Below are 27,138 nucleotides of genomic sequence, written 5' to 3'. Positions count from 1 at the left end.
CGGGGCCACTTGGGGCCACGCCCTCCCCGCCCTCCCCCTCTTCCTGTTTTCTGTCCTTTGGCGCAGGCGCAGTGTGGTCCTTTAAACGTGCGCAAGAAGTTCCGGCAGCCACATCCCCCTGCTGCTTGGATCTTTCCGCCTCGGCCGGGGACTTTCCGCTGCTCTCTGAGGCCCCCGCGGCTGGCCAGGCGGCCGGGCTCCTTCGGTCGTGCTTCTGCGCAGGGCCGCTGGCTCGAAGGGGGCTTCCTAGAGGCGGGGGGCGCCGCCCGGTGCCGGCGTCTTTTGTAGCCGGGGTAGCAGGCGGAGGGAGACGCTTTGTTGTGGTCCTGGGCGGCTGCGGAGGGTGTTGAGAAAGTCCAAGATGGCGGCGGCGGCGGCGGCCAGGCCGAGGGGACCCGGCAGGCCCTGAGTGCGGAGCGGGAGCGGAGCGGCCGGCGGGCGGGCAGGCGCGGCGCGGGTCCCGGGAGGGCGCGGGCGCGGGGCGGGAGGCGCGGGCGAGCGGGGGCGCGGAGGGCCTTGCACGGCTCAGGGGCCCGGCCTTGCCCTGCCGGCCCGCCAGGCCTGCGACTCGCGTGAGGGGAGGGGCCGGGCATGGCCCCCTGAGGGGCCCCGGGGGAGGCGGCGGCGGGGCGGGGGCATGGAGCCCCGGGAGGAGCCGGGGGAGCGGGGCGAGGCGGGCGAGCAGGGGCCCTGGGCGGAGCGGGCCGAGCCGGGCGACTGGGCAGGCCGGGGCGAGCAGCGGGGCCCGCGGGCCGCCCGGGGCGAGCCGGGCGAGGGCGGCGAGCGGGGGGGGCTCAGGGCCGCCAGGGGCGAGCGGGGGGGCCTGCGGGGCGCGGAGCCGGGCGAGTGGGTGGAGCGGGGGCCGCCCTGGGCCGCCGAGCCCGACCCGCCCTTGCCCCCCGAGGACTTCCTGCCGCCGCCGGAGTGCCCCGTCTTTGAGCCCAGCTGGGCCGAGTTCAGCGACCCCCTCGGCTACATCGCCAAAATCCGGCCCATCGCCGAAAAAAGCGGCATCTGCAAGATCCGGCCCCCCGCCGTGAGTACGCGGGGGCTGGGGAGGGGGCGCGGGGGGGGCTGCCACAGGTGCGGCGATCCGTGCTGCTGCTGCTGCTGCTTGCAGGGGCCTCGGCCCGGGACGTGTGTCCGCCTTCCATGGGGGTGGGGGGCGACCGAGCGGCTGTCCATGCCTGTGGAGGTGATGCTGGGCGAGACAGGTGGTGGGCAGGGTAGGGGTGCTGCCTCTTGGGTGGTGTGTGGCGTGGGACACTTGCAATACCGGAAGGAAATTGCTGAGGGCAGTCGTGACTCATGGGAAGTGTCGAGTAGGTGGTGGGAGCCGTGTGGCTTGGAGAGGCCTGTGTGGTAGGAGGCACCGAGATCTACCAGGTGGCAGGGATGCTGGTGTCGGTAGTGGTAACTGAAGGGATGGAGAGAAGTATTGGAGGCGCTGAATCCCAACACACCGCTGTCAGGGGCATTCCGTCGTGTCTTAACTTGTGGCATAACCAGTGATACGTTGTGATGTAGTTGGGTGTGATGCTAAAATGGACAGGGAATAATGATTCCTTGACAACTTGCCGCATGGGTTGGTACTAGAGGTGCTGTAGGAGTGGACTGAGAAGAAGTCCGAGTTTCTGGTTTGCGTGTCAAGACCCGAAGAGGTTCACATTGCTTACATGGAGCACATGGGTTGGCCATACCTGTAGCTGCTGTTCCGAGGAGCCTGCTCTATTGCTGAGTTGTTGGCTGGGTCACTCACTTCCATTGCCTCAGCCTATTCAAGATACTTTTTCTACCTCCCAGTTTTTTGCAGCTAGACCTCACCTGTAAAGTACACAAGAGCAGCCTCTGCACCTTCCGTGTATCATCTCACATGGATGGGTTTAAGACTGTATTCCTGCTTTCTGTTTGTTGGTGTGCTACTTATTCTTTTCTTGCTGAATTATTTTAATGTAGGAAACCTCCAAACTATCAAAGCAGTTCCAAAGCTACACCTGTAATCTGTGTGTTCTTAATAACAGTGACATGGCCATCATGGCTGCCAGTGGCAGAGCCTTTGTCTGGGAAGCAGTGGAGGGGGGAGGGGAAGCTTAGAAGTAGTAAAGCAACCTTATTTTCCTAACAGAATTTGCATTTTGCACGGCATAAGACAAGGGGTGATGCTCCTGTGGGGTCAGACTGCAGGTGATGCTGAAACAGATTAAGTTTGATGTTTCCAGCAGGGGGGAACCTTTCAAACACCAGTTCTTCTATAGTATCTCTTGCTTTTTGCTCCCACAGAAGTGCTTGGGACAGAGTTGTGCTTGCCCATCCTCCTCCTCCTCTCCCCTGTCCTCAATGAGCAGCCCTTGTGATTTTCTTGAAGCAGCAGTGTGTCAGTGTATCCAGTGAACAGCATTGCGTGAGGGAAGGGGAAGGTTTTGTTGAAAGTGTTTCCCCTGTATGTATCTGCAAGACTGTAAACTTTGGTCCAGTCTGCTGTTCTTGATCGTCAGTACCCTTTAGCTGAAGCCATCACAACTAAAGGCTGGCTTCCGGGAGGTTGGGAACATGCCTTTCTGGCGCTGTGATTCTGGACAGTGATGCCTTAGACCCGCCTTCCTGGAGCGGTTCATTTCTTTGTCCAATCTGCATATTTTGGGATGGTTGGGAGATACTATTTTGTAAGTCCCTTCTCATTTAAGATTTGCCAGCTACATTTTGCAGCATGCATTTAGCAGAACTTAAGGCATTGTGAATTTCTCTTGTCTTCTCAGTCGGAGGCTCTAATGCATAAAAATCAACAATGTGATAGGTAAGGTGCTTTGGTTAGAGAAATTAAGAATTTTCCAGCTTAACCTGCCTTTCCCCCTCAATATTCCTCTTAATCTCACTGCTTTTACATATATAAGAAAGGGTTATGTGCATGTGCCTTATGAGAAGGAGAGAGATCATGAGAGCTTTTTCAACCTACATGTTTAACCAATTTGACTCACCTCTAAGAAGCTTTTGTTAGGATCAAACACTAGTGAAGTATTTGATTCACTAGTGTGCATCTATGTGTAAATCGAGGTCTGTTTCAAATGTCAGCTCTGTCTTGGCTTCTGTGTTATGGAGGGTTGTTTCGTGTAAATTAGGGGTCTTTCCTGTTCCTCAAGGTTTTGTATTTTAGTCTGTCTAATCTCTTTATTTGTATGTCGTTGTGGCTGGAAATTTGAATTGGGATCCTATGAAGTTATGCTTCTGTGCTAGGGAGGCAATGCTTGGTTTTTATCCTTGGGCCCAGGAGTGTGTGTTGGAGCATGTAGGTGATAGGGCCAAGGGTGTTTGATATTCTTGCAGGGTACAGTTAGTAATAGACTTTATGTGTGTGTGCACAGAACGTTGGGATCCTAATCATACCACCCTCTGCCTATTTCCCAGGACTGGCAGCCCCCCTTTGCTGTGGAAGTGGATAATTTCCGGTTTACCCCACGGATACAGAGGCTCAATGAATTGGAGGTGAGTTTTTGTAGTTGTAGAGTTATCAGGTATATCCCTGTAGGACTTAAAGGGCTACTCAAGCCAGAAATGGGGCGGGGGGGGGGGGTTCAAAGCAAGAAAAGGAGAGGAACAGCAAATCACACATATTCAATATCGAGCAAGCAGGCCTAGAATATTCAAAAACAATTAAGCACAAGTCTCAAACTTCCAAAAATGTATAGTAATTTTCCACAATTAGTTTAACTTTTTAAATTGTCAGCAATGAACTGGGCGCTCATAAAAGTGTATTAAGCTGTAGTTAATTAATTGAACTCCAAATGGTATTAAGCTGTTGGTAGCATTAGCTCCAAAAATGATGACAAGCTGCTGTTTTTGGAAACCAGTTCATTAACCACAGGGTGGTGTAGGGTTATGATAGTCTTGATTAATTAGTGACAGCCTGATTCGGGCTTGTGAAAACAAACTACTGTGGGTGGAGGACAGAATATTTTTTAGCTGCTGTTATATATGATGTGACAATATATTGATCTATCTATAATTTTATTGCGCGGGTTCACCTTCATCTTTTTCAGTTTACAATTTGGGGGATCTTGTACCGTCTTTTGAATTTTCTAATATTTGGGGTATACTAGGGATTTGTTTTTATGGGTAATGTAGGGGACTCTAGTTGCACTAGTGAAGTGTGTGAACTTATCTAAGGCTAAGAAGAGTGGTGTTCTAGTTGTGAAGGTGAGAAAGAAGCTGGGGCAGTAAAGTCCTGCTTTTAAAAGGAAGTAATTACAAGGCTCTAGTCTTGGCTGTGAGTCTGAAAAAAGATAAAACATTTAATCCTTTCTCTTTGGCCACGAAGGCTGGTTTCCCCCAGTAGCCTGCTGGAGATTTGGCAGCATCACTGATGAAGCTTTCATTCACAATTCTGGTTCTTAAACCAGGTTGGAGCCCTCTTGTCTCAGGGTGGGGGTGGATGGGAGTACAGACCTCTCTTCTTCCTTGCTGCAGATGCGCAGGCAGGACCCCATGGCAAGCACCAGCCCATATCAGTTTGTGTATGCAATCTTCTATCAAAGCTGGTGGCATCTTGACACCATGTAAGCAAACTGAAAGGCAACAGTTGGTGGATGAAAGATGCTGTTCCTATGAGAAGCGCGGTTATATAAGGCATTGACTTGAGAGATTACTGACCACAGTTCATCATATTAACCTTGCCAGGCACAGACCAGAGTGAAATTGAACTATTTGGACCAGATTGCCAAGTTTTGGGAGATCCAAGGTTCCTCATTGAAAATTCCCAATGTAGAGAGACGAATCCTTGATTTGTACAGCCTGAGCAAAGTAAGTTGGAATTTATAGAATCATAAAGCTGGAAGGCACCCCATAAGTCATCTAGTCCAGCCCTCTGTACAGTGCAGGAAATTCACAGCTGCACCCTTAGTTTCCCTGTGACCCCTGCACAGTGCTCAAAGGAAAGCACAAAACCTCTAGGATCCTCAGCCAATCTGGCCTGAAAGAAACTTCCTTCCTGACCCTAAAGGGGAGATCAGCATTAACCTGGGCACATAAGAAAGGGCTACAAGAACTGATCACTGGCTCATCCCTTCCTACCTTCTTTCTCATAATCTGCATAGTGCATCAGAGAATCAGCATTGCTGACAAATGACCATTTAGCCTCAGCTTAAAAAGAGAGCCCATCACCTAGCAAGGAAGCCTGTCTCACTGAGGAACTGCTCTTACCGTCAGGAAGTACTTCCTAATGCTAGCCAAAAACTCCTTTGGTTTAATTTTAACACGATAGCTCTAATCTGACCCTCTGGAGCAACAGAAAACAGCTCAGCTCTATCCTGTACATGGCAGCCCTTTAAATATTTGAAGGTGGCTATAATCTCACCTCTCTGTCATCTCCTCTCCAAGGTAAACATCCCCAACGCCTTCCGTCTCTCCTCACAGGATTTGTTCTCCAGATCCCTCATCGTCTTTGTTGCCCTCCTTTGCCTCTGTTCCAGCTTGTCCACTTCCCTCATACACTGCAGTGAACTTAGTATCCAAGTGAGATTTGACCTAATGATGGCAAAGTGATGCCATCACTTCATAGGATCTGAACATTATACCTCTGCTGATGCTGCCCAAAACGGCACTCTCCTTTTTAGCTGCTGCAACACACGGCTGAAGCATGTTCAGTATGTGGTCTGCTAAGACCCGCCCCCCCCCCCAGTCCTTTTCACATATACAAGACAAATCTCACCTGTCCTATAGTTATGCATTCCGTTTTTCTATCTGAATGCAGAACTTTACATTTATCTCTGTTGAAATTCATTTTGTTAGATTTAGCCCAGTTTTCCAACCTGCAAAGATAATCCCGAATGTTGATTCTGTCCTCCACAGTATTAGTTACTCATCTCCATTTAGAATTGTCTGCAGACTTAATGAACATCCCCTGTATTCCTTCATCCAAGTCATTTATAAAGATATTAAACAACACCGAGCCCAAGAGGATGAGGAACTATTTAGAAAACCTCTCTGGGTGGGATCGGTTCTCAAATCCAACTAACAGTAGTAGTATCCAAGCTACATTTTACCAGCTTGTCAACCCGAATATCCTGTGGGACCTTATCAGAAGCCTTGCTGAAATCATCAAGATAGACTATTTCCACAGCGTTCCCTTGTTAAGTCTTTGTTTTGTGTTTCAGATTGTGATGGAGGAAGGTGGATACGAAGCCATCTGCAAGGATCGCCGGTGGGCACGAGTGGCCCAGCGCCTTTCCTATCCATCAGGAAAGAATATTGGCTCTCTTCTTCGCTCCCACTATGAGCGCATAATTTACCCTTACGAAATGTATCAGTCGGGTGCCAATCTTGTGGTAAGCAGCAGCCCCTTATGTAGGTGTTCTGTTAGATAATATTTCTCTTTTATTACATTTTGCCTTCCATTTCATGCACCGGATCCCCTTTTTTTTGGTTCACATTCTGGGAAGGCAGTTTTTTGCTATAGGGGGTGGGATAAGGTCTTGAGTTGCAGAAAGAGGCCAGGCCTCCCCTTGTCGTCGTCCTGTTGCTCCCCTGGCAGGGGGCCGGACCTAGCCCCTCGCTTTCTGATGTCTGCTCATGGCGAGTGTACTGAGAATGTTCGCTTGGCTTTAATGCTGCTCTCTCCCTCAGCAATGCAACACTCACCCATTTGATAGCGAGGAGAAGGACAAGGAGTATAAGCCTCACAGCATCCCTTTGCGCCAGTCAGTACAGCCATCGAAGTTCAACAGTTACGGGCGCCGGGCCAAGCGTCTGCAGCAGGAGGTAAGTATAGCATGGACTGTCTTACCATAATTACTGCTTTTGTTCCGGGTTGGGCGAGCCCCTGACTGCCAGAGCTGTGGCACACACTCCTCTCCCTGACTCTGCAGAAAGCCTTCCCAGCTCTGCTTTAGTACATCCCTTTCACACAAAGTCATCTTGTCCTCATTAGGGCAGGCCAGAATTATTTCAGCCTTTTCCCTGTCCACTTTTGGACAAAGCACCCTATAGCTATGGAAATTATTGGACAAAGATGGATGAGAATCTAGAATTGTGGGTCTTCTACCTTGTCTGTCACATGGATGTTGCCTCCCCTTTTTTCTTCATCTTTATGGCTTAACAACTTATTTGAACATCTTGTTGGTCAGCTTTGATCTTCCAAAAGTTTGTTAGGGTTGGAGTTTCGTGTGTGGTTGTGGTTAGGAAAGGAAAGAAGACTCTGACTATCTGTCTTGCGTAAGTTAGGAAATGCTGCATCCAGTGTTTACATTTGTTCAAAAACTAGGAGGATGGGCCGTCAGTTCTTTTGTGTAGGAGTAATTCATCTGTTTATTCCCTTCATGTATCTCCTGCCTTTCTCCCCAGTGGGGACTCAGAGTGAGTTGCATCGTTCTTTTCTCCTTTATTTCCTCCTCACTACTCTGAGTATGTGTGACTAGCCCAAGGACTTCCAGCCAGCTTCTGTGGCAGAGCAGAGCCTAGTCCGACACTATACTACACCATCTATGCTCTGTCTCTGTCTGTCTGTCTGTCTGTCTGTCTGTCTCTGATGGCTCAGAGTATGCAGTAAGAGCTTAATATTCTGGGTTCTTTTCCTAGGTCTGTAACAGAAGAAGCCACTAGATGTAGAAAATCTGTTCTAATCTTTCCGTTCCAGAGGTCCCACCACCATCTCCATTTTGGTCATGCTTGCTCTGGAGAGAGAGAGGGCTTTTAGGAGCTCCTTCTCCTTTAATCCCCCCCCCCCAATTTTCCCTTCTAAACAGCATGATCTGGACAGTTGCTCTCTTCTCACAGATTATTTAGGCAAGCAGGGAGCCAGGTGTGCACCTTCAGTGAAGGGAAATGTTGCTGCTCACTAGTATGTAGAGATATGCCACAGCTGTAAGGTTGCGTCTTCGACATGAATCAGTCTAGAGCGATTACTCTCTCTGGATTTAATAAGCAGCAGTGGATTGGAATCCACTTGCCTGCATATATTTACTATTGAAGAAGGAATAAATTCCAACTTTCCCTTTTGTTACACTTGCTGATGGGGGGTGATAGTATAGTTTAAGAGTGTGCTGTTAACCTTTAATTTCTGTTCTCTTTGTAAATTGGGAGTTAAGAAATTGTTTTGGGCCCTCTCTCCCCTCATGCAAGATGTTCAGTTCCTACATAAACAAAAGCTCACTTCTTCCTGGTTACAGATTTCTCGTGTGTTGGCTCTTGGGTGGCTTTCATTTCTAGATGTTCAGTTGAAAGGATTAGTGGCACAGTCCTGTGTCCTTCAGTGTGACCCAACCATACACACACGCCTGTGTCTTTTGATACCCTGGCTACAGTTCTGGGAGTCCAGCTGCTGACCCCTGCTCCCCATGAATTTTGTCGTCCTCCTACAGGAATCCGAGTCGTGCCCTGAATCTGTCAGCACCCCAGCTCTGTTCCCTGAGCAGGCGCCTCAAGCATGGGTACTGTTCCTGTTCTGTCCCTTCCTTCCGCCTCTGTCTCTCTTGCTCTGTTTGCTCACCCTGCTTCATGGCTGGAAGTTCGTGGGCCACATGAAAAGGGAGACGTGGCTTGAGGCAACTAAATGTCCCAACTTACCCCGCTTCACTTTGCTTCAGTCGGCAGTCTCACCGGTGACGTGAATCTAGCTAGGAACTCTACTTCACAACAAGATGAATTTTCTTCCCCCAGAAGTGATTTGACACTGTTCTAAAAGCATTATTCACGTCTGTCTTTGCAAATAGTTTCCTCTCCTCCTCCTCCTCCTCTCCCCAACCATATAGTTGCAGTTACTTTCCTTTGCTGCCTGCTTTCTGTTGGGTCTCTGCCACACACTTCAGGGCTGACGGGCTCTTCCTATCAGTTATCTGACTTTGTCTTCCTTGCAGCCAGAGCCAACAGAAGAAGACATTGAGAAGAACCCGGAACTGAAGAAACTGCAGATCTACGGTGCTGGTCCCAAAATGATGGGCTTGGGGCTCGTGGCCAAAGACAAGAACATGCGTAAAAAAGGTAAGAACGTGGCAGCCCAGCCCTATAGGAAACCAGGCAGGAGAGAAAGAGCCCTTGCTGCTCTGAGCTCCATCATTCCCATTGCAGACAAAGAGATGCTCGACTGTCCTCCTACAGTGATAGTGAAAGAGGAGGCCCCTGTTCCCGAGAGCAAGCTGGAGCCCCCATCTCCCCGTGGCTATGCAAATGTGAAAGAAGAACTGAGGCACAGTCCAGAACCCTGCACCAAGATGACAATGCGTCTGCGGCGCAACCACAACACTCAGTTTGTAAGTGAAATCCCCCCTCTTTGGTTAGGTGGGTCTTTTCCATCTGTCCTCTTCTGTTCTGCCTTAGCAAGCTAATCTCTTGAGCAGGGGCTGAACTGAAACTTGAGAAGAAAGTCTCAAGATTCCTTTTTTTATACCGGTGATACTTCCAAGTTAGCTAATCGTCACCCCGTCATCCATTGGTGTGTGGGGTCCCGCAGGGGGCAGTACTCTTCCCCTTTACTGTTTAACATCTATACGCGCCCCCTTGCCCAGCTGGTGCGAAGTTTTGGGTTTGGGTGCCATCAATATGCAGATGACACCCAGCTGTATCTGATGATGGCCGGCCGGCCCGGCTCAGCCCCAGATGTCCTGGAACATGGGTTTGCAGCCGTGACTGATTGGTTGAAACAGAGTCGACTGAAACTGAACCCAACAAAGACAGAGGTCCTGTACTTGAGCCACGGAGGACTGGATTCGGGACTCCGGCTCCCGACCCTCGATGGGGCACAGCTTGTGCCAGTTCCGAGGGTTAAGAGCCTGGGGGTGATCCTAGATGCCTCCCTGAAAATGGATGGAAAGAAGAAGGGAAAATTCCCTGCAGGAAGCAACAACACTCAATGTGCAAAATCTCTCTTATAATAATAATGAATATTTGATTTACAAAGTGCACGTGCCTCTTGCTTCTTCAAACAGTGTTACAAATCCATTCATAACTACAATTCCTAAACATACAATAATCCAAAGACGGCGCAGTATACAAATGGACTTAGGTTTGGTAGAAACTCAGTCCAGCTCCAGTCCTTCAAATACTTCCTTTAGTTAGTTTGTTCATTCTTCTCATGCTGTTATTTCAATCCCAGGTTCTTCCAGGTAGGTGATACCGTTCTCAATGTAAAGGGGAAAGAAGGACCGCCACGCTCAATCTGGGGCCGGCTACGAACACAGATTTCGTGCCACCTTCTTCAGGAGCGTGTCACACTCCCCCTCCGAGGAACCATCACCACTTCATATCTCTCCCGTCCTGGACAATGGCTAGACCTGCGCTCTCTTGCGGCAAGAGAGATATGAAGTGGTGATGGTTCCTCGGATGGTTACCTGTCTACCTGTGACTTAACTACAGTGATCCAGGCAACGGTCATTTCTAGGTTAGATTACTGTAACTCACTCTATGCGGGCCTACCCTTGAGCCTGTCCCAAAGATTACAGCTGGTGCAGAATGCAGCAGCGTGCATCATTGTGAAAGCACCAGATAGGGTGCATATTACACCAGTATTGCACGAGCTGTATTGGTTGCCAGTGGAGTATCGGATCAGGTTCAAGGTCTTGGTCTTGACCTATAAGTCCCTGTGCAGACTGGGGCCAGCGTACCTGAGGGACCGTCTCTCCCTGTATATTCCCCAGAGGACCTTCTGATCGGGAGGAAAGCAATTGTTATCAGTCCCTGGCTCCAAGGAGGACCCGCCTGACCTCGACTAGAGCCAGAGCTTTCTCAGTCCTGGCTCCTACCTGGTGGAACGCTCTGTCTACTGAGACCAGGGCCCGACAGGATCTACTATCTTTCCACCAGGCCTGTAAGACAGAGTTGTTCCGCCAGGCTTATGGCTGAGGCTGGGCCTCCACTGGCTGGAGGATACAACATCTATCCCCCTCCCTATGAGAGCTGCCCACCACTGTTCTTAAGCTGCTGCTATATTCAATTGTACTGTTGCATTATTTGTTGTTAACTGTATTGCTGCCATCAGGAAAAAGAGTGCTGCTATTTTTTATGATATTTTTGTATGATGCTTTTAAATGTTTTAAATGTTCTTAATGCTGTTATCCGCCCTGAGCCTGCTCGCGGGGAGGGCAGAATACAAATACGATAAAATAAAAATAAAATAAATGATACTGGGAAATTGCTAGCAGATGCGAAGCTCGTGGTGCCTGCAGCTCCTCTGCCTGCTGGGGTGAAAAGTGGCCAGTGGGTCCTAGTGGCTCCAAGGTTCGCTCTCCCCTTTGAATATCCAGAGCCGGCTGCTGTCTGGGAAGCAGCACTGGCCGTAGACGTCTCGGGCCACCTTCGTTGTTGGATGGCAGAGTTTCTCAGGTTTGGTGCTTGTCTTCCAGATTGAGTCTTACGTTTGCCGGATCTGTGCCCGGGGGGATGAGGATGACAAACTGTTGCTTTGTGACGGCTGTGATGACAACTACCACATCTTCTGCCTGTTGCCACCCTTGCCCGAGATCCCCAAAGGCGTCTGGAGGTGCCCCAAATGCGTCATGGCGGTAAGGGGGTCCCTGCCTCTGGCAGTGAGTTGGCATTCTTTGCCTGGCTAGGCCTGTGGTTACATACAGCGATCTTTAGATACCTAAGAATTGTCACAGATGCTTGAATTTTACTGTTAGGTAACTGTTTGTTCCTGAATTCTTCCACTTTCTTTCCCTTATCCATTCCTCACAGGAATGCAAGCGCCCTCCAGAGGCTTTTGGCTTTGAGCAGGCCACTCGTGAATACACGCTGCAGAGTTTTGGAGAGATGGCTGATTCCTTCAAGGCTGACTACTTCAACATGCCTGTACATGTGAGCTCTGGTATCCATATTCTGAGCCGGTTTTGAGCATTTCTAGGTGCTGAAAGCCAAGGAGCACTTGCATTCTCTTCTGTAGTAGATTCTAGTCGTTGCCCTTCAGCTGCCAGTTGTTTTGAGATTTCTGTGTGTTTATCTGTAATCTTGACTCTTTCTTTTGCCACATTCCCCAGATGGTGCCAACAGAATTTGTGGAAAAGGAGTTCTGGCGTTTAGTGAACAGCATTGAAGAGGATGTGACAGTGGAGTACGGGGCTGACATCCATTCCAAGGAATTTGGAAGTGGCTTCCCCATAAATGATGGCAAACGGCAGCTCTCCCCTGAGGAGGAGGTGTGTCTGCCCATGTCCTTGCTGATGGCAAACCCCCTCCTTCCAAAAACATTTTGACTCTCCCCTCCAGCACTTGTCCACTTCTGGCCCAGTCTGTATCCCCTAGCTGTGCCCACTTTCTTAGTCCAATACCTGTGCTTGCAGGAATATGCGGCCAGTGGCTGGAACCTCAACGTGATGCCGGTGCTGAAGCAGTCTGTGTTGTGCCACATCAACGCTGATATTTCAGGCATGAAGGTTCCCTGGCTCTATGTCGGCATGGTGTTCTCTGCTTTTTGCTGGCACATTGAAGATCATTGGAGCTACTCGATTAACTACCTCCATTGGTGAGCCATGTGGGAGCAGCCGGCAGGGAGGGGGGAGCAGGGCTGCCCTGTGGGGCTGAGCTTCGCAGGCCTTTCAGGTACTTGAAGCTCTTCCAGGAGAGACTAGCCATGCTGAAACCAGGAAGGGGTTAGGGTCTGATTTTGTAAACAGATATCCGCCCTGAGCCTGCAAAAGCGGGGCGGGGGGCGGGGGCGGGATATAAATATAATAAATTAAATTGGTTTTAAAAAAATATTTTGTTAAATCAAAATAGAACCAGAACATTAAAAAAAAAAATCGCTTTTTGTAGTATGTTGAATAGAAGTTCAACATATAATCATATGCTAATCATATAAAGGAAGTTGTGATTTTAAGAATATGTACATGAAGCCATGATTTTTTTATTTTAAGTAACGTTTCGGGCAGCTCAGTCCTGAGCCCTGAGTCAACGCCTCCACTTGTGCGTCGACGTAAACGTGGCCGCTCGGCCGCTCCGTGTGGACTTGCGCAGCAGAGTCCCGCCAGCACCTGAGCACAGCAAAGCGAGGCATGGCCGCCACCAGGAGCACCCGTCCGCCGCTCCCCTGACAGCCTTGCTCACACCAGCCAATGGCCACACCTCTTCCCTGACAGGCAGGCGAGGGGCAAACGACAGCGCAGCTAGTGGGGACGCCATGACCCCCCCGCTGCCCACCAACAGCCCCCCTCCCCATCAGGGAGCAGGCGTCCCTGCTGGGGAGGGGGGGCAGAGGTGAAAGTGAAGGTCTACTTCGAACACCCACACTCTTGCCTGTCCAGCCCCCATTTCCGATAAGGGCCAGCCTGATGGCCACAGCTTGGCATGCCTGCAAATCCCCCCCCCCATCCGCCGCTGCCACTACCGTGAGAAACAGGCTCCCCCTCCCTGAAAAGTAGGACCAGAAAGCCTGCGGCGCTTGGGAGCAAGTCCTCAGGATCCAGAGAGGCAGGTGGGGGGGGGGGGCGGGGCGGGGCGGTGTCTTCAATGAGTGACAGGAATGCCCATTGGAGACCACACGAAAGGCCAGAAGGGAGTGCAAAGTGCCCACAGACTTGCAGTGGCGCCATTTGAACACATCACTGCATCACAACAATGTGAGAATGCAGGTTGGACCTTGAGAGCCACGCCCCCGTCCAGGGGGTGACAACTCTTCCCCCCCCCCCCCCCCGTGGACTGAAAGCCCGCAGGAGCTGAGAAACTGCTTCAGGGGGGCGCCACTCACCCCCTCCCCATGCCAGATTTCCCAAGTCCATCCCTGCTTCTGCAGACAGCAAAATGGAGGGTGGTCCATCCTCCCGGAGGAGGAGCCCAGGAGTTCCTAAGATGTTGCTCCACGTCCCCCACCTCCCTGCGGTGACTTCTGCCTTCCCCTCTGCCTGGCTCATCAGACTCCAGCAGCCACGGGCCACACTTCCGTTCCTACCCCACTGCCTGAACTTACATGGAGGGGAGGGGAGGGGGCAGGGGGGCTGGGCAGGGAGGGCGCCCTTTGACCCCCTGCTCCTCCTGGCAGCGGGGATCACCCCAGGCCAGGGAAACTGTGCAGGGATGCCTGAGGAGACATCCTGATGGGGGGGGGGCGCAGGGGGCTGCGGCAGCTACTGCCAACATCAGGGGAGCAGGCAGCAGTTCCTTGTTTTTCAGCACGTATTTTATCAAACTCTAGAAAAGGCGCAGAGGTTCCCTGGAAGTATCTCCTGCCAATGTGGCCGAGCTGCAGGCCGCCTTGGAAAACAGCTCCCTGGGCAGGACCTGAATGGCACTCGCGGAGGCTTATTCCCGGGGGGGGGGGGGGCTCAGACAGCTATGCTCCTTGGTCTCCCAGACGAGTGGCAAGCTGCCTGCAAGGGAACGGGCACACGTGTTGCCCGTGACTCCAGCAACAGGGTGTTGTGAACACCCAGTCAGCCCGGCCAGTGGCTGCACTTCCTTCTCTGCTGGGAGGGGCCCCAGCTGAGGGAATCTGAGCGGAGCACCCACATGGGTAGCCACCCCCCCCCATTGGCTGTGTCATGAGTAGTTTTCTGGGCAACTGCCTCTGTGGCAGACAGGGGCTTCTGCCACTGCCCCCTCCCTCGCTGAGCCTCACCTGAACAGGCTGGCAGTCAGGTGAGTTCAGGTGAGGGGGGCGGCTGGCACAGACCAGCGAGCTGGCTTAGCCATCACCCCAGCTCCTCCTTACCTGTCAATGCTCCCCCACTCCTTACTGAGCTGGAACTCCAGGGGCAGATCACCTGCAAGGGGACTTGGGTGGTTTTTGTTAGGTAGTCAGACATTCTGGGCTTTGCCCTTCTTCCCTTGAGCGAGTGCAGAGTTCTCCCAGGCTTCCTGCTACGTCCCCCAGTGCACTCATGGCCCACCACCGTGAGTACCCACTCTCCCACCTCGTGTACAAAGTCCCCACGGAAGGAGGCTGTCGGTCAAAGCCTGTGGCCGCCACCCACTTACCTGGGCTTGTGAGTGTGTAAGAAGTGGTGTGTCACAGGAGAAGGTACAGAAACCGGGAAGGATCTTTGGGCAGCAGAAACGGGAAAGGATCTGTTGGAAAGGGGAAGGAACTGGAACTGGTATTTAAGAAGGGTGGAAGCGAAGGCAGGGGAACGAGAGTCTCCCTCTCCACAACTTCTCTTCTCCCCCAGTGTCACCAACATCCCCGGGACCAGTGTCTAGCAGGGAGGGGGCAAAACAATAATGGTGTTTCAAAGCGGGGGGGAGGGGCTTTCCACCAAATGGGAGGGAGGTACAGCGTAAAGGGTGTCTAGGAGGCAGGTGGAAGGGTCACATTGAAGGGTGCTGGGAGGAACCAACAGGAAAGGTTGGATGGGTGGGAAGGTGGGGCACCAAGAGGCATGGCTGGCTTTGGACAACTGTGGAGACGACTGCCTTCACCATCTGCAACGTTTTGTTGTGGGCCCCACTGGTATTTTTAAATCTGTCTTGTGGGTCTGCTTTCTAGGGGTGAGCCCAAGACCTGGTATGGGGTCCCATCCTTTGCAGCTGAACATCTGGAAGAAGTCATGAAGAAACTAACTCCAGAATTGTTTGAGAGCCAGCCAGACCTGTTGCACCAGCTGGTGACGCTCATGAACCCCAACACCCTCATGGCTCACGGTGTCCCAGTGAGTAGTCTGCCCTGCCCTGCCCCGCCCTCCATGTCTCATGGGCCTGGCCTAGTCCTATCGTTTCTCTTCTCTTACATCTGCAGGTGGTCCGGACCAATCAGTGTGCTGGAGAGTTTGTCATTACCTTCCCTAGAGCCTATCACAGTGGTTTCAACCAGGGCTATAACTTTGCTGAAGCAGTCAACTTCTGCACTGCTGACTGGGTGAGTATGGAGATTTGTGTCGGTTCTATCCTTGGTTCAAGACAACAGGGGAAGGGCAGCCTTGGCTACAGATTGTGGCCGCTGCCGGCGCCAGGGTTTCTGGCGCCTGCAGCCACTCCTATGTGCGCGCGTGCGCAGTGCCCCCGGATATCATCACGCAGCAAAGCCGGGGCCATTGGCTGCGGCGGGTGGCTGGGGCAGCGTGAGGAGGCTGCCCAAGCTCCGCACGCCGCCTCGGCCGCCTGCCGTGCCTGGCCCACGGCTGCTGCACCCGGCCGGGGGCAGGTGGTGGCGGTGTGGGCCAGGCATGCCAGCTCCGTGGCGTGCGCCTCCGGCGCCCCCTCCAGCCCTGCGGCGCCCACCTCAGTGGTGGCACCGGCCCTGATTGTGGCATTGCAGTGTGTGGTTCCATGGTGACGTGAGCCTGGCCTCCTCGGGAGCCAGAGTCCTTCAGTGACACTGCTTGTTGTCCCCCTCCTCAGTTGCCAGCTGGTCGCCAGTGCATCGAACACTATCGGCGCCTCCGCCGCTACTGTGTCTTCTCGCATGAGGAGCTTATCTGCAAAATGGCCGCCTGCCCTGAGAAGCTGGACCTGAACTTGGCAGCTGCTGTACACAAGGAGATGTTTATCTTGGTGCAAGAGGAACGCAAACTGCGCAAGGCTCTCCTTGATAAGGTAGGGGATGTAGGGACGGATGAGTGGGCACCACAGTATTTATTTTACTTTGCAAAGTCATCAGCCTCTATTCTAAAACCATTAACTCATTCAAGAGTGAGTTAGAAAAGGAAAGCGTGCACTAACGCCTCTCTTATTTTGCCAGCCTCCAGTTGTGTGGCTGACTGTCCACGTAGTCTGAGAGGTTCTGCTCCTGAATCCTCTGGAAGTGGGCAGAAGTCATCCGTCTCCCTGTAGTCTCCTGAACAACCCTGAGTGGAATGCCTGGCTGTTCAAGTGTCAGGGAGGCCCCGTCCGGCCACTCAGCAGGGCATGGGCCACCTTGGGGCTTTCTGCAGATGGCCCAAGTAGTTCATCCCTGTCTCCTCCTCCCTCCCATCACAGGGTATCACGGAGGCAGAACGGGAGGCTTTTGAGCTGCTCCCGGACGATGAGCGCCAGTGTGACAAGTGCAAGACTACCTGCTTCCTCTCGGCACTGGCTTGCTACGACTGTCCGGATTGCCTCGTCTGTCTCTACCACATCAACGACCTGTGCAAGTGCCCCAGCAGCAGACAGTACCTCAGGTGGGCAGGAAGGAGCCGCGTCACGTCCCACTCCGGAGCGGGGGTGGAACCCTCTCCCTCGCCCACCCGTACGGTCCGTGAAAACAGCTGTGCTCACTTAGATCGTTGATGCTGGACTGAGGTCCAGAAGGGAACCCAAAAGCACTGCAATATAGTAGGTGCTTTTTACTGTTGGGTAACTTTAACCTCTGAAATGTTACTTGGCCCAGGTTTTTATCTTGATGAGCTTGTGGTGCCTGTAACATTTGCAGACATGACCGGAATCCTTTTGCCTGTTGCACAGGCCATCTTTATACGTAGAGGTGATATCTTCCTTTTGTTATGGAAGGTAGTTTCAGGTCATGTTATGGAAGGTCGTCATGTTGGTCTGCGGTAGAACAGCAGGATTTGAGCCCAGCGGCACCTTGGGAGACCCAACATTTTTCGAAATAGAAGCTTTTAAGAGAAATCTTGTATCCTGAAAAATCTGGTTGGTCTCGTAAGGTGTCACTGGATTCAAATCCTGTGTTTATGGAAGGGTTGTTGAAACGGAATATAGCAAGCAAAGCTTTTCAGGTTTGTGGATTAGAAGTGGGAAGTACCAGCCATTTTGGATCTGTGATCATTACCAGGCTCAGCTGATCAAGATGCTGGAGATCTGTGATCAGATACATTGGGGGGGGGTAATTTTGTAGGTGGGTCTGCATCACCGCTGGGGCACAGGGAGTGTTAAACTCTTCGCTCCTTCCCCAGCTGTTTCCTAGATAGAAGTGCCTCCCCCCGCTCCTTCCCAGCGGCTGTTAGCTTTGAAGTGTTTCCTTGGGCCAATAGCCACCTACAGAGTCCTGCTGGATCAGGCCGGTGATTCATCCGTCTGTTTCACAGAGCGGCAGCAAACAAACAGGGCCCAGAGACCGAGGCCCTTTGCCTGGTGTTGCCTTGTAGCAGAACGGGTTGACTGCCTCTGAACGGGGAGGTTTCCTTTAGTCACCGCGGCTGGTGCCTCTGGTAGATCCCTCTCTTCCATGAATCTGTCACATTGACGGTTGGTGCCTTTCTGGCAAGCGAGGGGTGGGCGGGCGTGGCAGTGTTGAAGAGTTCATCTCTTGTCAGGACCCTTCCAGATGTTTATAAAGAAAAAGATCATTACAGATCTCCAGTACCTGCTTTAGCTGAGCCTGTAGTTAGGGATTTTTCCCACATCGAATAAATTGCAAAAGGATTTGGAAGTGCCTCTGTTGGCAGCTGTGGCTGCTTTTCAGAAGATCTGGCACAGCCTTGTGGGAGACCCTGATTCAGGTCCAACGTGGTCAGAGTGGATGCTGGCATTGAGCAGGTGAGCTTCCATGAGCTTGGGAGACCAGTTAACTCCGTTTTGCCCCAATCCCCAACATGCAGGTATCGATACACCCTGGATGAGCTCCCAGCCATGTTGCACAAGCTGAAGGTTCGAGCAGAGTGCTTCGATACCTGGGCAAACAAGGTTCGGATGGCTCTGGAAGTAGAAGATGGACGCAAGAGGAGTAAGTTGCCTGCGCTCGTTACTTCCGAGGCGTTGGACACTGGGTGAGGTCTTTGGTTTGGCCTGGGTGAGAAGACCATCTGCTCCCTCAAGGCCCTCCGTTTTCTGGCTCTGTGTCAAGATGCACAAGTGTAAGCGGAAAGTGCCACTGGGCTCTTCTTTTACAAAACAGCACATGACCTTTCAGGGAAGGTTAATGGGAGAGGCAGTGAGGAACGGAAGTGGTGCTGGGACCAGTCAGGGTTTCTGAATCACAGGGCATGGGAGCAGTGGTGGAGCAGTTGGGGAGATTAGTGACTTCTTTCCATGCTGGCGAGGAGCAAGTCCCAAAACCTGTTGTAGCCGTGCATCAGAGCCGGGGCCTTCCCCTTAGTTCTGTTTCCTGGTGGTGGTGGTAGGTATGGCTGGGAAGGTGGGATTGGTGCTGAAGCCCACTGAGGATCTGGTCTTTCAGCCTTGGAGGAGTTGCGTGCCTTGGAGTCGGAGGCGCGAGAGAGGAAGTTCCCTGAGAACGAGCTGCTTCATCGGCTCAAGGGCTGCTTAAGTGAAGCTGAGAAGTGTGTCTCGGAGGCTCTGGGTCTGTTGAGCAGCCAAGAAACTGGGTGAGTGGAGACGGCTCTGCCGGTGGCGATCCTCTTTCTTCTTGAAAACGGGGCCCTTGCCTTTCATCCTGCTTAATCCATTCAGTGGGCCGCAGGAACATCCCTTTGCAGAGACACACCGCCGCCCCCCCCCTCTCCCCAAGCAGTTCCCTTGCAGGAAACCTTATCCAAAAAGCTCCAAAACTGTTGCCCCGAGGAAGAGAGTCTGTATGATAGCTTTGGGAAGGGTGGGGGGAGCGTCACATTTTCTAGGCCACTAAAATGTATCCCACCTGTTCTCTTGCTTTTCCAGGGAAGCGTCAGTCCATATGACAGTGGAGGAATTGCGCACATTTCTCGAGCAGATGAGCAATTTGCCCTGCGTCATGCACCAGATCAAGGAAGTCCAGGTAGTCCAAGTGAGGATGTGTTGCTGCTTCACGTCAGAGGCCTGCCTGCGTCAGAACGCTGAACTGGGCTGAATCGGTGCAGCTGTTGGCTGTGAGCTGCGCCTGGCCTTGTCCGCTTGACACCTGTCCCCTTTTAGGGCCTGCTGGAGAAAGTGGAAGCCTTCCAAGCGGACGTTCAGGAGGCCCTACAGGATCTCCCCAGTAACTCTCCAGAGCTTCACAAACTGCTGGCCCAGGGGACGCGGCTGGGGGTGGACGTGCCTGAGATGGAGCTGCTGGAGAGGCAGGTGCAGCAGGCTGTCTGGCTGGAGGAGGTCAAGCAGACACTGCGTTCGGCCCAGGACAAAGCCACCCTCTCCGTGATGAAGGCACTCATCACTTCTGGCTGCGGGGTTGCCCCTAGTCCTGCTGTGGACAAGGCCATGGCTGAGCTGCAGGAGCTGCTTACCATTGCCCAGCGGTGGGAGGAGAAGGCCGAGATGTGCTTGGAGGCAAGGTAAGGCTGGTCTCTCGTGGCATTTGGGTGGCCAGAGCCCTCGGTGGCACTTCGGGGGTGAGCATTGGGTACATGCCCATGGAACTCCCTGTCTAATAGCAGCTTCTCTCCCTCCCCTCCCCCCCCCCCCCGGCTACTCACAGGCAGAAGCACTTGCCCGCTACCCTGGAGGCCATCATCAAAGAGGCTGAACACATCCCGGTGCATCTGCCCAATATCAAGTCCCTCAAGGAGGCACTTTCTAAAGCCCAGGCTTGGATTGCTGACGTGGAGGAGATCCAGGTGTGCTGGGGTCGCTGGGTCTGGGCTTCCCGGAGCATTTTGCAGACCTCGCCAACCTGTGCCCATCTGCTCCTCACAGAACGGGGACCATTATCCCTGCCTGGATGACCTGGAGGGGCTTGTGGCTGTGGGCAGGGACTTGCCAGTGCGCCTGGAAGAGCTGCATCACCTCGAGCTGCAAGTGGCCACTGCACACTCCTGGAGGGAAAAAGCCTCCAAGACTTTCCTCAAGAAAAGCTCCTGCTACACCCTGCTCGAGGTTAGTGCTCTCTTCGGAGCTTGTGTGAGTGGGCAGGAGCCTGGCAGGACCTGGCTTGACTTCTCGGCCCCTTCCGTCTAGGTGCTGTGCCCGTGTGCTGATGCTGACTCAGACAGTGTCAAACGCACCAAATGGCAGCGAGAGAAGGAGCCCGGCCTGTACAAATCTGACACGGAGAGTCTGGGCCTCTCGGCACAAGACCTCAGGGACCCTGGCTCTGTGGTGAGTGACTGTGCGGGGGCGGGGGTGGGGGTGGGAGGGGATGCAGGGCCTGCGAAGCCCCCTGGCTCTGCATATGGGGCCCAGAGGGAGGCTATGGGACAAGTTCAGTTCAGGCTTTTCCTTAAAACACAGAGAAGTTTGGGTTACGGATTTGGGTGAGAACTGCACTCAGGTGGCCTTTGGATCAAAACTGCCGTGATTCTGAAGAGGACTGCCATGGCACGATTTGGCCGGTTTTGCCGTCAGTTGAGGTTTTTCGATGTTGGCTAGTTCATCTGGGTTTGTTCCGCTAACTGGCTGTCGTGATGATTGCTGGTGTGATGGTGGGTGATTTTTATAGAACTTAGAGGAAGTCTTCCCTTTGTGCCTGTCCTCTCGACTGCCTTGCCTTGTGCCCGCAGATCCTAGCCTTCAAAGAGGGTGAGCAGAAGGAGAAAGCAGGGATTCTGTGCCTTCGCCAGTCCAACGCTCAGAAGCCCGTGCCATCGGTCCACAGTCCGCCTGGGGACCAGTACTGTGTGTGCTCCCAGCCCCCCAGCTCTGCCATGCTGCAGTGTGAACTGTGTCAGGACTGGTTCCACACCTCCTGTGTGGCTTGGCCCCGCCTGGGCAGTCCGTGTCCCTCTCCTGCATGGTGGGAATGGGAAGCAAAATTCCTGTGCCCCCTGTGCCAGCGCTCCCGCCGGCCCCGCTTGGAGACTATCCTGGCTCTGCTTGTGGCTCTGCAGAAGCTGCCCGTGCGGCTGCCCGAGGGAGAGGCCTTGCAGTGCTTGACGGAGCGAGCCATGACCTGGCAGGACCGGGCCCGCCAGCTCCTCGCCTCCTCAGAAGTGGCCGCTGCCTTGGAGCACCTGGCGGGACGACGGCAGCGGCTGCTTGGGGACCCGGCCGAGGAGGCGGGTGCACTCGAGGAAAGCAGCGGCAGCGCACGGCCCAAGGTGAGCGGGGGGGGGGGCCCCTCTGCTCCTGGGGCTGGTTGGCCTCTGCCTGGTGGTCCCAAGGGGGCTGTTCTGAACGGACGGGTAGCACGAGGCAGGTTGCGTTGGTACCTCGTGGCGGGTTTTCTTCTTCCTACTTGCCGAATTCTGTGCTGGTTTCACTTTAGCTGAACCTGTTTTAGGTTGGCTCCAGTTGCAGCCCTTGAAGGGCTTTTTTAGTGGAAGGGACCAGTGGGGTGGTGAGGGACAAAACTGACTAGCAACAGTTTATAAATAGTAACATGCAGGAAACCTGTGGGGGGTGAAAATCTTAATTTGATACGCGCGTCTTTGAAATGTCTTACTTGTAGTTTATAGTGTGCAGCCAACGAATGGTTGGCAAGCTCAGACCTATATATGCAGCTCAGCTCCAGAGTCAGCTGCTGCTGCTGGGGTTCTCCTCGTTGCCGCCTCCATATTCCAGTGTTGGAAGCCAAGAGTCTTTGTCCAGATCTCAGCTGCGGAGATGCTCTCCTGCCTGTCTCTTTCCTTCCTTCGTTTCTGAGTCTGTCCCCCCGGCACTCCTCCCTTCTGAGCGCCCTCAGGCCCTTTCCCTGACCCGCTTGCCTCAGTTCTGTCTGCTCCGTCCATTCCCTCAGGCCTCCCACGAGATGCTTGATCTGCTGTGCGCTGCGGGCTGTTCTTTTAGCCTCTTTGTCCTGGGGCTCCCTGAGCCGCAGCTTTCTGGCATCTTAGTCTCACTTCCCGGTCTTCAGCTATTGTGTTCAGAAACTTCCGACAGAGAGGCAATTTTCCTGAAAACTTTCCTCCCTTTGCGTAGTTTGGACTGCAAGGTGCTTTGTTCCCTGATCCACTTGAGCAGTTTAGGCCCGCTTGGCCACATGTCTTGACTGGACCTTTGGGCTCCCTGCAACCACAGAAGCCCCCCCCCCCCCCCATGCCCACCTGCAGAGCTGCTGGAGCGTGGCGATGTGGCTGTGAGCAGCTTTCATCTCCCGTCTCCCATCTCATCGTCTAGGTGTCCTTGGAGAATGGGGACTCCACATCTCCAGAGAAGAGCAGCTCTTGTGCCTCAGGTATTATTGTTAAGTAAATTGGGTGGTTCTGGCTTCCCTGTTTATCATAGGCATCCGTAAGTGATTTGGGGGAGGGAGTAGTTGCTATGACAATTATTTTTTAGGCCACTTTGTATCCCCTCCGGATAAGGAGCTCTTTGGGGAAGTTGAGCCCTCCCTTGTGGGGGCCTCCAACCTCCAGCTGCTTCTCACTCTTGGGTCTCTCTCTGTGCTCCCTGTGCAGATCTGGCGATGCTCTGCTCGTACCTGCCGCAGCTGCAGGGCCCCGTGCTGGAGCTGTCAGACACTACTCGTCTCTCCCTGGAGGAGCTGCTCATGGAAGGGGACCTGCTGGAGGTGACGCTGGATGAGAGTCAGAGCATGTGGCGCCTGCTGCAGGCCGCCTGTGCCCCTCACCTCGACAAATTCCGCCAGCTGCTGGATGTGAGTGGCAGCCGCGGGGCGGGGCGGGGCGGGGCGGCAGACCCCGATGATCAGCTGACAGCTTGGTTTGTGTGCTTCTGCCCATGCATGGCTCCACGAACCAGTTAGAGTACCCTCTCTATCAGAGATGCCAGAGGTGGACTTCCTGCCATATCTTGGAAGTCTAATCAGTCTTTAAGGTGCTACTAGACCTAAATTGTGCCATAACATCTCTTGTGTTAGTTACTTGGTAGTTTTATTGTTAACTTTGCTGATGCTGAAAATTGGCTAAATCTAGATTCCTGAAGGGGGGGGGGGCTTTGTTTACAGTTTGATGTAATTCCGAAACTGAGCACCTGCTTTTCATTCCCAGTGTGATTTCTGGCCACGCTATAGTTGAGAGCAGATCTTTAAAAGAAAGAAAAAAGAAACACTACTGATTGATTGATTGATTGACGGCCCTAAAAAGTTGCATGGCCAGCACCCGGGTGGGGGCGTATCATACAGATCCGTGCTTTATACGTTCCTATGTGGGTATCGGTGCAGAAGCAGCTCGGCTGCTGTGCAGAGGGCCTGATTCTGATTCATGTGAGGCTTACCTTAGAAGTAGCCTTGATGACTCTGCGTTGAGCATTCTGCAGTAATTTGGAAATTTGGACAGTGGCGACACCAAGAGAATCCCACCTTCTTGCATACTTTTAACTCTTGGCATAGACAGAAATGTTTGGGCAAGTCCTTGAGCCACGCAAGTTTAGCTGACTGTCGAGAAAGGTGAGGAAAGCGTCGGTGTGAGGATGGGGCTGTTCCCCCAGTGAGAAGTATTCAGGCCCAGGAACCTCAGCAAAGGCCCCCTTGGTTTTTTTGAGCTTTATACAGATTACCTGCATCCTTGACACTCGCACTTTGCAATTTTTTAACCATATGCACAAAGGCCCAAAGTTCTTAACAGTCCCACGTTTCCTACAAATTATGCAGCAGGTGAGTGGGATTGATTCTTCATTTATTTTCAGCTGGAGCAAGCAGAACGTTGTGGTACCCGTGGGCGAGGCCGAGACACAGAGCGGCGTCGGAAGCGCAAGATGGAGCGTGGCGACTACCCAACCCTGCCCAAGGAGGAACTAGAGCCAAAGAAGAGCCGGGGGGAAGACCCAGCGCCGCCCCAGGGTGGGGCTCCCCCTGCAGCAGGCACAGATTGCAGCCACAATGGAGTTGGGGTAAGGGTTAGGGTGCCAGGAATGGAGGGTGTGCACAGTGCACACTTCTGGCCAGGGGGCGGGGGGGGGGCTCCTCCTTTAAAGTAAACAAACAACAGGTGGTAATTGCCCTGCCTTTTCCCTAGTAGTTGTGACAGTCGGAAGATGCCTGGATTTCCCCTTCCCGGACTGCACTGCACTGCAAGGGACTCTGGCAGCCCCACGTCACCCTGTCGGTTTGACTAGCACTCTGCATGGGGGGGGCACCCAGCCCCAGAAGCTGGGGGCTGAACGTCGCCCCCTGGGACTCAGCACTGGCCCTGCACCAGACTCTTTTCAGACAATGTAATATTTTATTTTATTTTTCCTCCTTTTGTATTGTTGATGCCTCAGCAGGGGGAGGCATTTGCAGGGGTCACCAACATGCAGGGCCTGCCAGTTCCGTCAGCGGAAACAGTAGAAAGTACCCAGGTCTGCTGCTGTGAGGACGATGGCGTTGCAGAGAGAGACCGAGAAATGGGTGGCCAGCAGTGTGTGCGGGGACTAGCCCCAACTCCTTGCTTCAGGCAATAAAGGGAGTTGAGCGCCCTCTTCAGGGAGGGCAGCATCCTGCTTCTTGTACCAGCATTCCCTGGGCGCAATGGGGACAGCACCCCCTGTTGGACAGAGGGGCTGCTCCCCCGAACACCCCAAATCCCTGTGGTACCTGTTGGGTTTTATAGGAATTGGGTAACCACTTTGTTCTTTTTGGGCTGGTGGAAAGGGCAAGGAATCTTCTAGTTCCACTCCAGCCTCTTCTCCACCCTCACCTTCCCACCCCTGAACCAGGGCCCCCAGGCTGCCTCAGGCTCTGACACTAAAGTCTTTTGTCTCTCTTTTTAGTGTTTTTTTTCCATTATTTTCTCCAGCAGAGGGTGGGTGGGCTGTTGGGGGTAGGGTGGGGTGTGTTATTTTATTGTATTATGATTTTTTATTATTATTAAACTTTGGAGGTTATGGAACTTGCTCTGATTTTGGGAGAGGGGAAGGAGTGATTACTGTTCAGGTAACCGTATCGGTCAGAGGTGAGGTTAGAAACCAGAATGTATGGATTGCGTGTGCGTGTCTTGTAACGGTGGAGCAGCATGAAATCCAAAGTGATGCTTTCACCCTTTTGAGTTCTGTTAGCACAGTTTCTAAGTGTTTTCTACAGCTTTCAATGAAATGCCTGAAACAGACATATCTGCACCCATTGTTTGGGGAGAATTTTCAAACTCCCTCCTCCCCACAGCAAAGTTCATGCCATTTGAACAAAAGAGATTGCTTAAACGAAAATACTGGCTAAGCAAACAGTGGGTAACTGTAGACAAGATAGCAAGGAAGAAGTTTAAGGGGCACGATTGTTAAGGGTACAAAAACACCAACATCGGATGGTTCTGATGCACAAGCTGCGCTCTGGACAAGAGGCTACGGCTAGGACAGAATAGGGGAACGAGAATGGTTTCCAGTGGGCAAAGGTTTCAGACAAGGATGTATACTATCTCCTTATCTGTTCAATTTATATGCAGATCATATCATATATAAGGAAAGCCTGATTACATTTAGATGAAGGTGGAGTGAAAATTGGGGGAAGGAACATTAACAATTTTGAGAGATGCAGATGTCGCCACATTACTGGCAGAAAATAGCGAAGACGTGAAATGACTACTGATAAAGGTTAAGGGAGAAAGTGCCAAAGCAGGATTAAAACTCGGCATCAAGAAGACCAAAGTAATGACTACTGAGGAACTAATACAATTTTAAGGTTGACAATGAAGAAACTGAAATTGTTTAAAGATTTTCTGTTCCTAGGCTCACTCATCAATCAAAAGGGAGACTGCAACCAAGAAATCAGAGGGAGATTGAAACTTGGAAGGGCAGCCATGAGGGATCTAGAAAAGATCCTTAAGGACGAGGAAGTGTCACTGGAGACCAAGATCAAGATAATGAATACTTTGGTATTCCCCTTTACTTTATGTGGATATGGAAATTGAGCAGTGCAGAGAGCTGACAGGAAGATTCATTTGAAATGTGGTGTCGGAGGAGAATGTACGGATACCATGGACTACCAAAAAGACACATAAGTGGGTTCTAGATCAAACCAAACCTGAATTCTCCTTAGAAGCTAAAATGACTATACTGAGATTATCGTACTTTGGCCACATCATGAGAAGACAAGAGTCACTGGAAAAGACCATAATGCTAGGAAAAGTCGGAGGTAGTAGGAAAAGAGGAAGGCCTAATATGAGGTGGATTGGTTCAATAAAGGAAGCCAAGGCCTTCCATTTGCCAGAGCTGTCTAAGGCTATCAGTAATAGGACATTTTGGAAGTCATTAATTAATAGGGCTGTCAAAAGTCTGGACAACTTGACAGCACATACCACACACGCAAACCTCCTTAAAATTTCTTTGAATAATTCAGAAGTAGGAAGCTTTCCAGAGTGGTGGTAGGTCTGTTAGGTGACAAACATAAAAGGGAGACCGGGAGAAAAATGGTTAATTGTTAACCTTATGGTCCTAGACATAAATTTCTCTAAAACCTAATTCAAAAAGATGACAAAGGAAGAAATTTCAGAACTTCCCTGCATGGCAGCAAGGTTGGATTTACCCAAGAGTTCTTAACTCAGGTGTGCAGTAGTCGATACGACGTTTCACTCTGTGACTCACAAGGACTCCTACCCTTCGGTAGCGGAGGATTTAAAGGATCCGTGGCAATGCGAGTGGTGGCGGGTTGCAGGCAATTACAGACCT

General features: G+C 52.3%; 1 protein-coding gene across 3 annotated transcripts; it reads left to right on the top strand.

The window, feature by feature from the left end:
• The first annotated feature begins 533 nt into the window (after positions 1-533).
• KDM5C (lysine demethylase 5C) lies at positions 534-25,365 on the top strand. Of its 3 annotated transcripts, none has more exons than XM_055003208.1 (28): positions 534-1,036; positions 3,403-3,480; positions 4,672-4,794; positions 6,147-6,317; positions 6,616-6,750; positions 8,349-8,417; positions 8,844-8,967; positions 9,055-9,236; positions 11,325-11,483; positions 11,659-11,778; positions 11,958-12,116; positions 12,261-12,442; positions 15,398-15,560; positions 15,647-15,766; positions 16,249-16,443; positions 16,828-17,009; positions 18,387-18,511; positions 18,965-19,112; positions 19,405-19,501; positions 19,639-19,997; positions 20,141-20,279; positions 20,359-20,538; positions 20,620-20,760; positions 21,162-21,698; positions 22,717-22,774; positions 22,998-23,197; positions 24,187-24,390; positions 24,519-25,365. In XM_055003208.1, the coding sequence occupies exons 1-28, from the start codon at positions 638-640 to the stop codon at positions 24,522-24,524; spliced, it is 4,755 nt and encodes a 1,584-aa protein (XP_054859183.1). In that variant the 5' UTR covers positions 534-637; the 3' UTR covers positions 24,525-25,365. The 3 variants fall into 3 exon arrangements, with proteins under 3 accessions (XP_054859183.1, XP_054859182.1, XP_054859184.1); XM_055003207.1 differs by having other exon boundaries at positions 19,405-19,510; XM_055003209.1 differs by lacking the exon at positions 8,349-8,417.
• The last annotated feature ends 1,773 nt before the right edge of the window (positions 25,366-27,138 follow it).

Source organism: Eublepharis macularius, chromosome 19 (assembly GCF_028583425.1).
Source record: "Eublepharis macularius isolate TG4126 chromosome 19, MPM_Emac_v1.0, whole genome shotgun sequence".
NCBI classification, from domain to species: Eukaryota; Metazoa; Chordata; class Lepidosauria; order Squamata; family Eublepharidae; genus Eublepharis; species Eublepharis macularius.
Note: the sequence above shows the minus strand (reverse complement) of the source record. Positions and strands in the feature narration are given on the sequence as shown.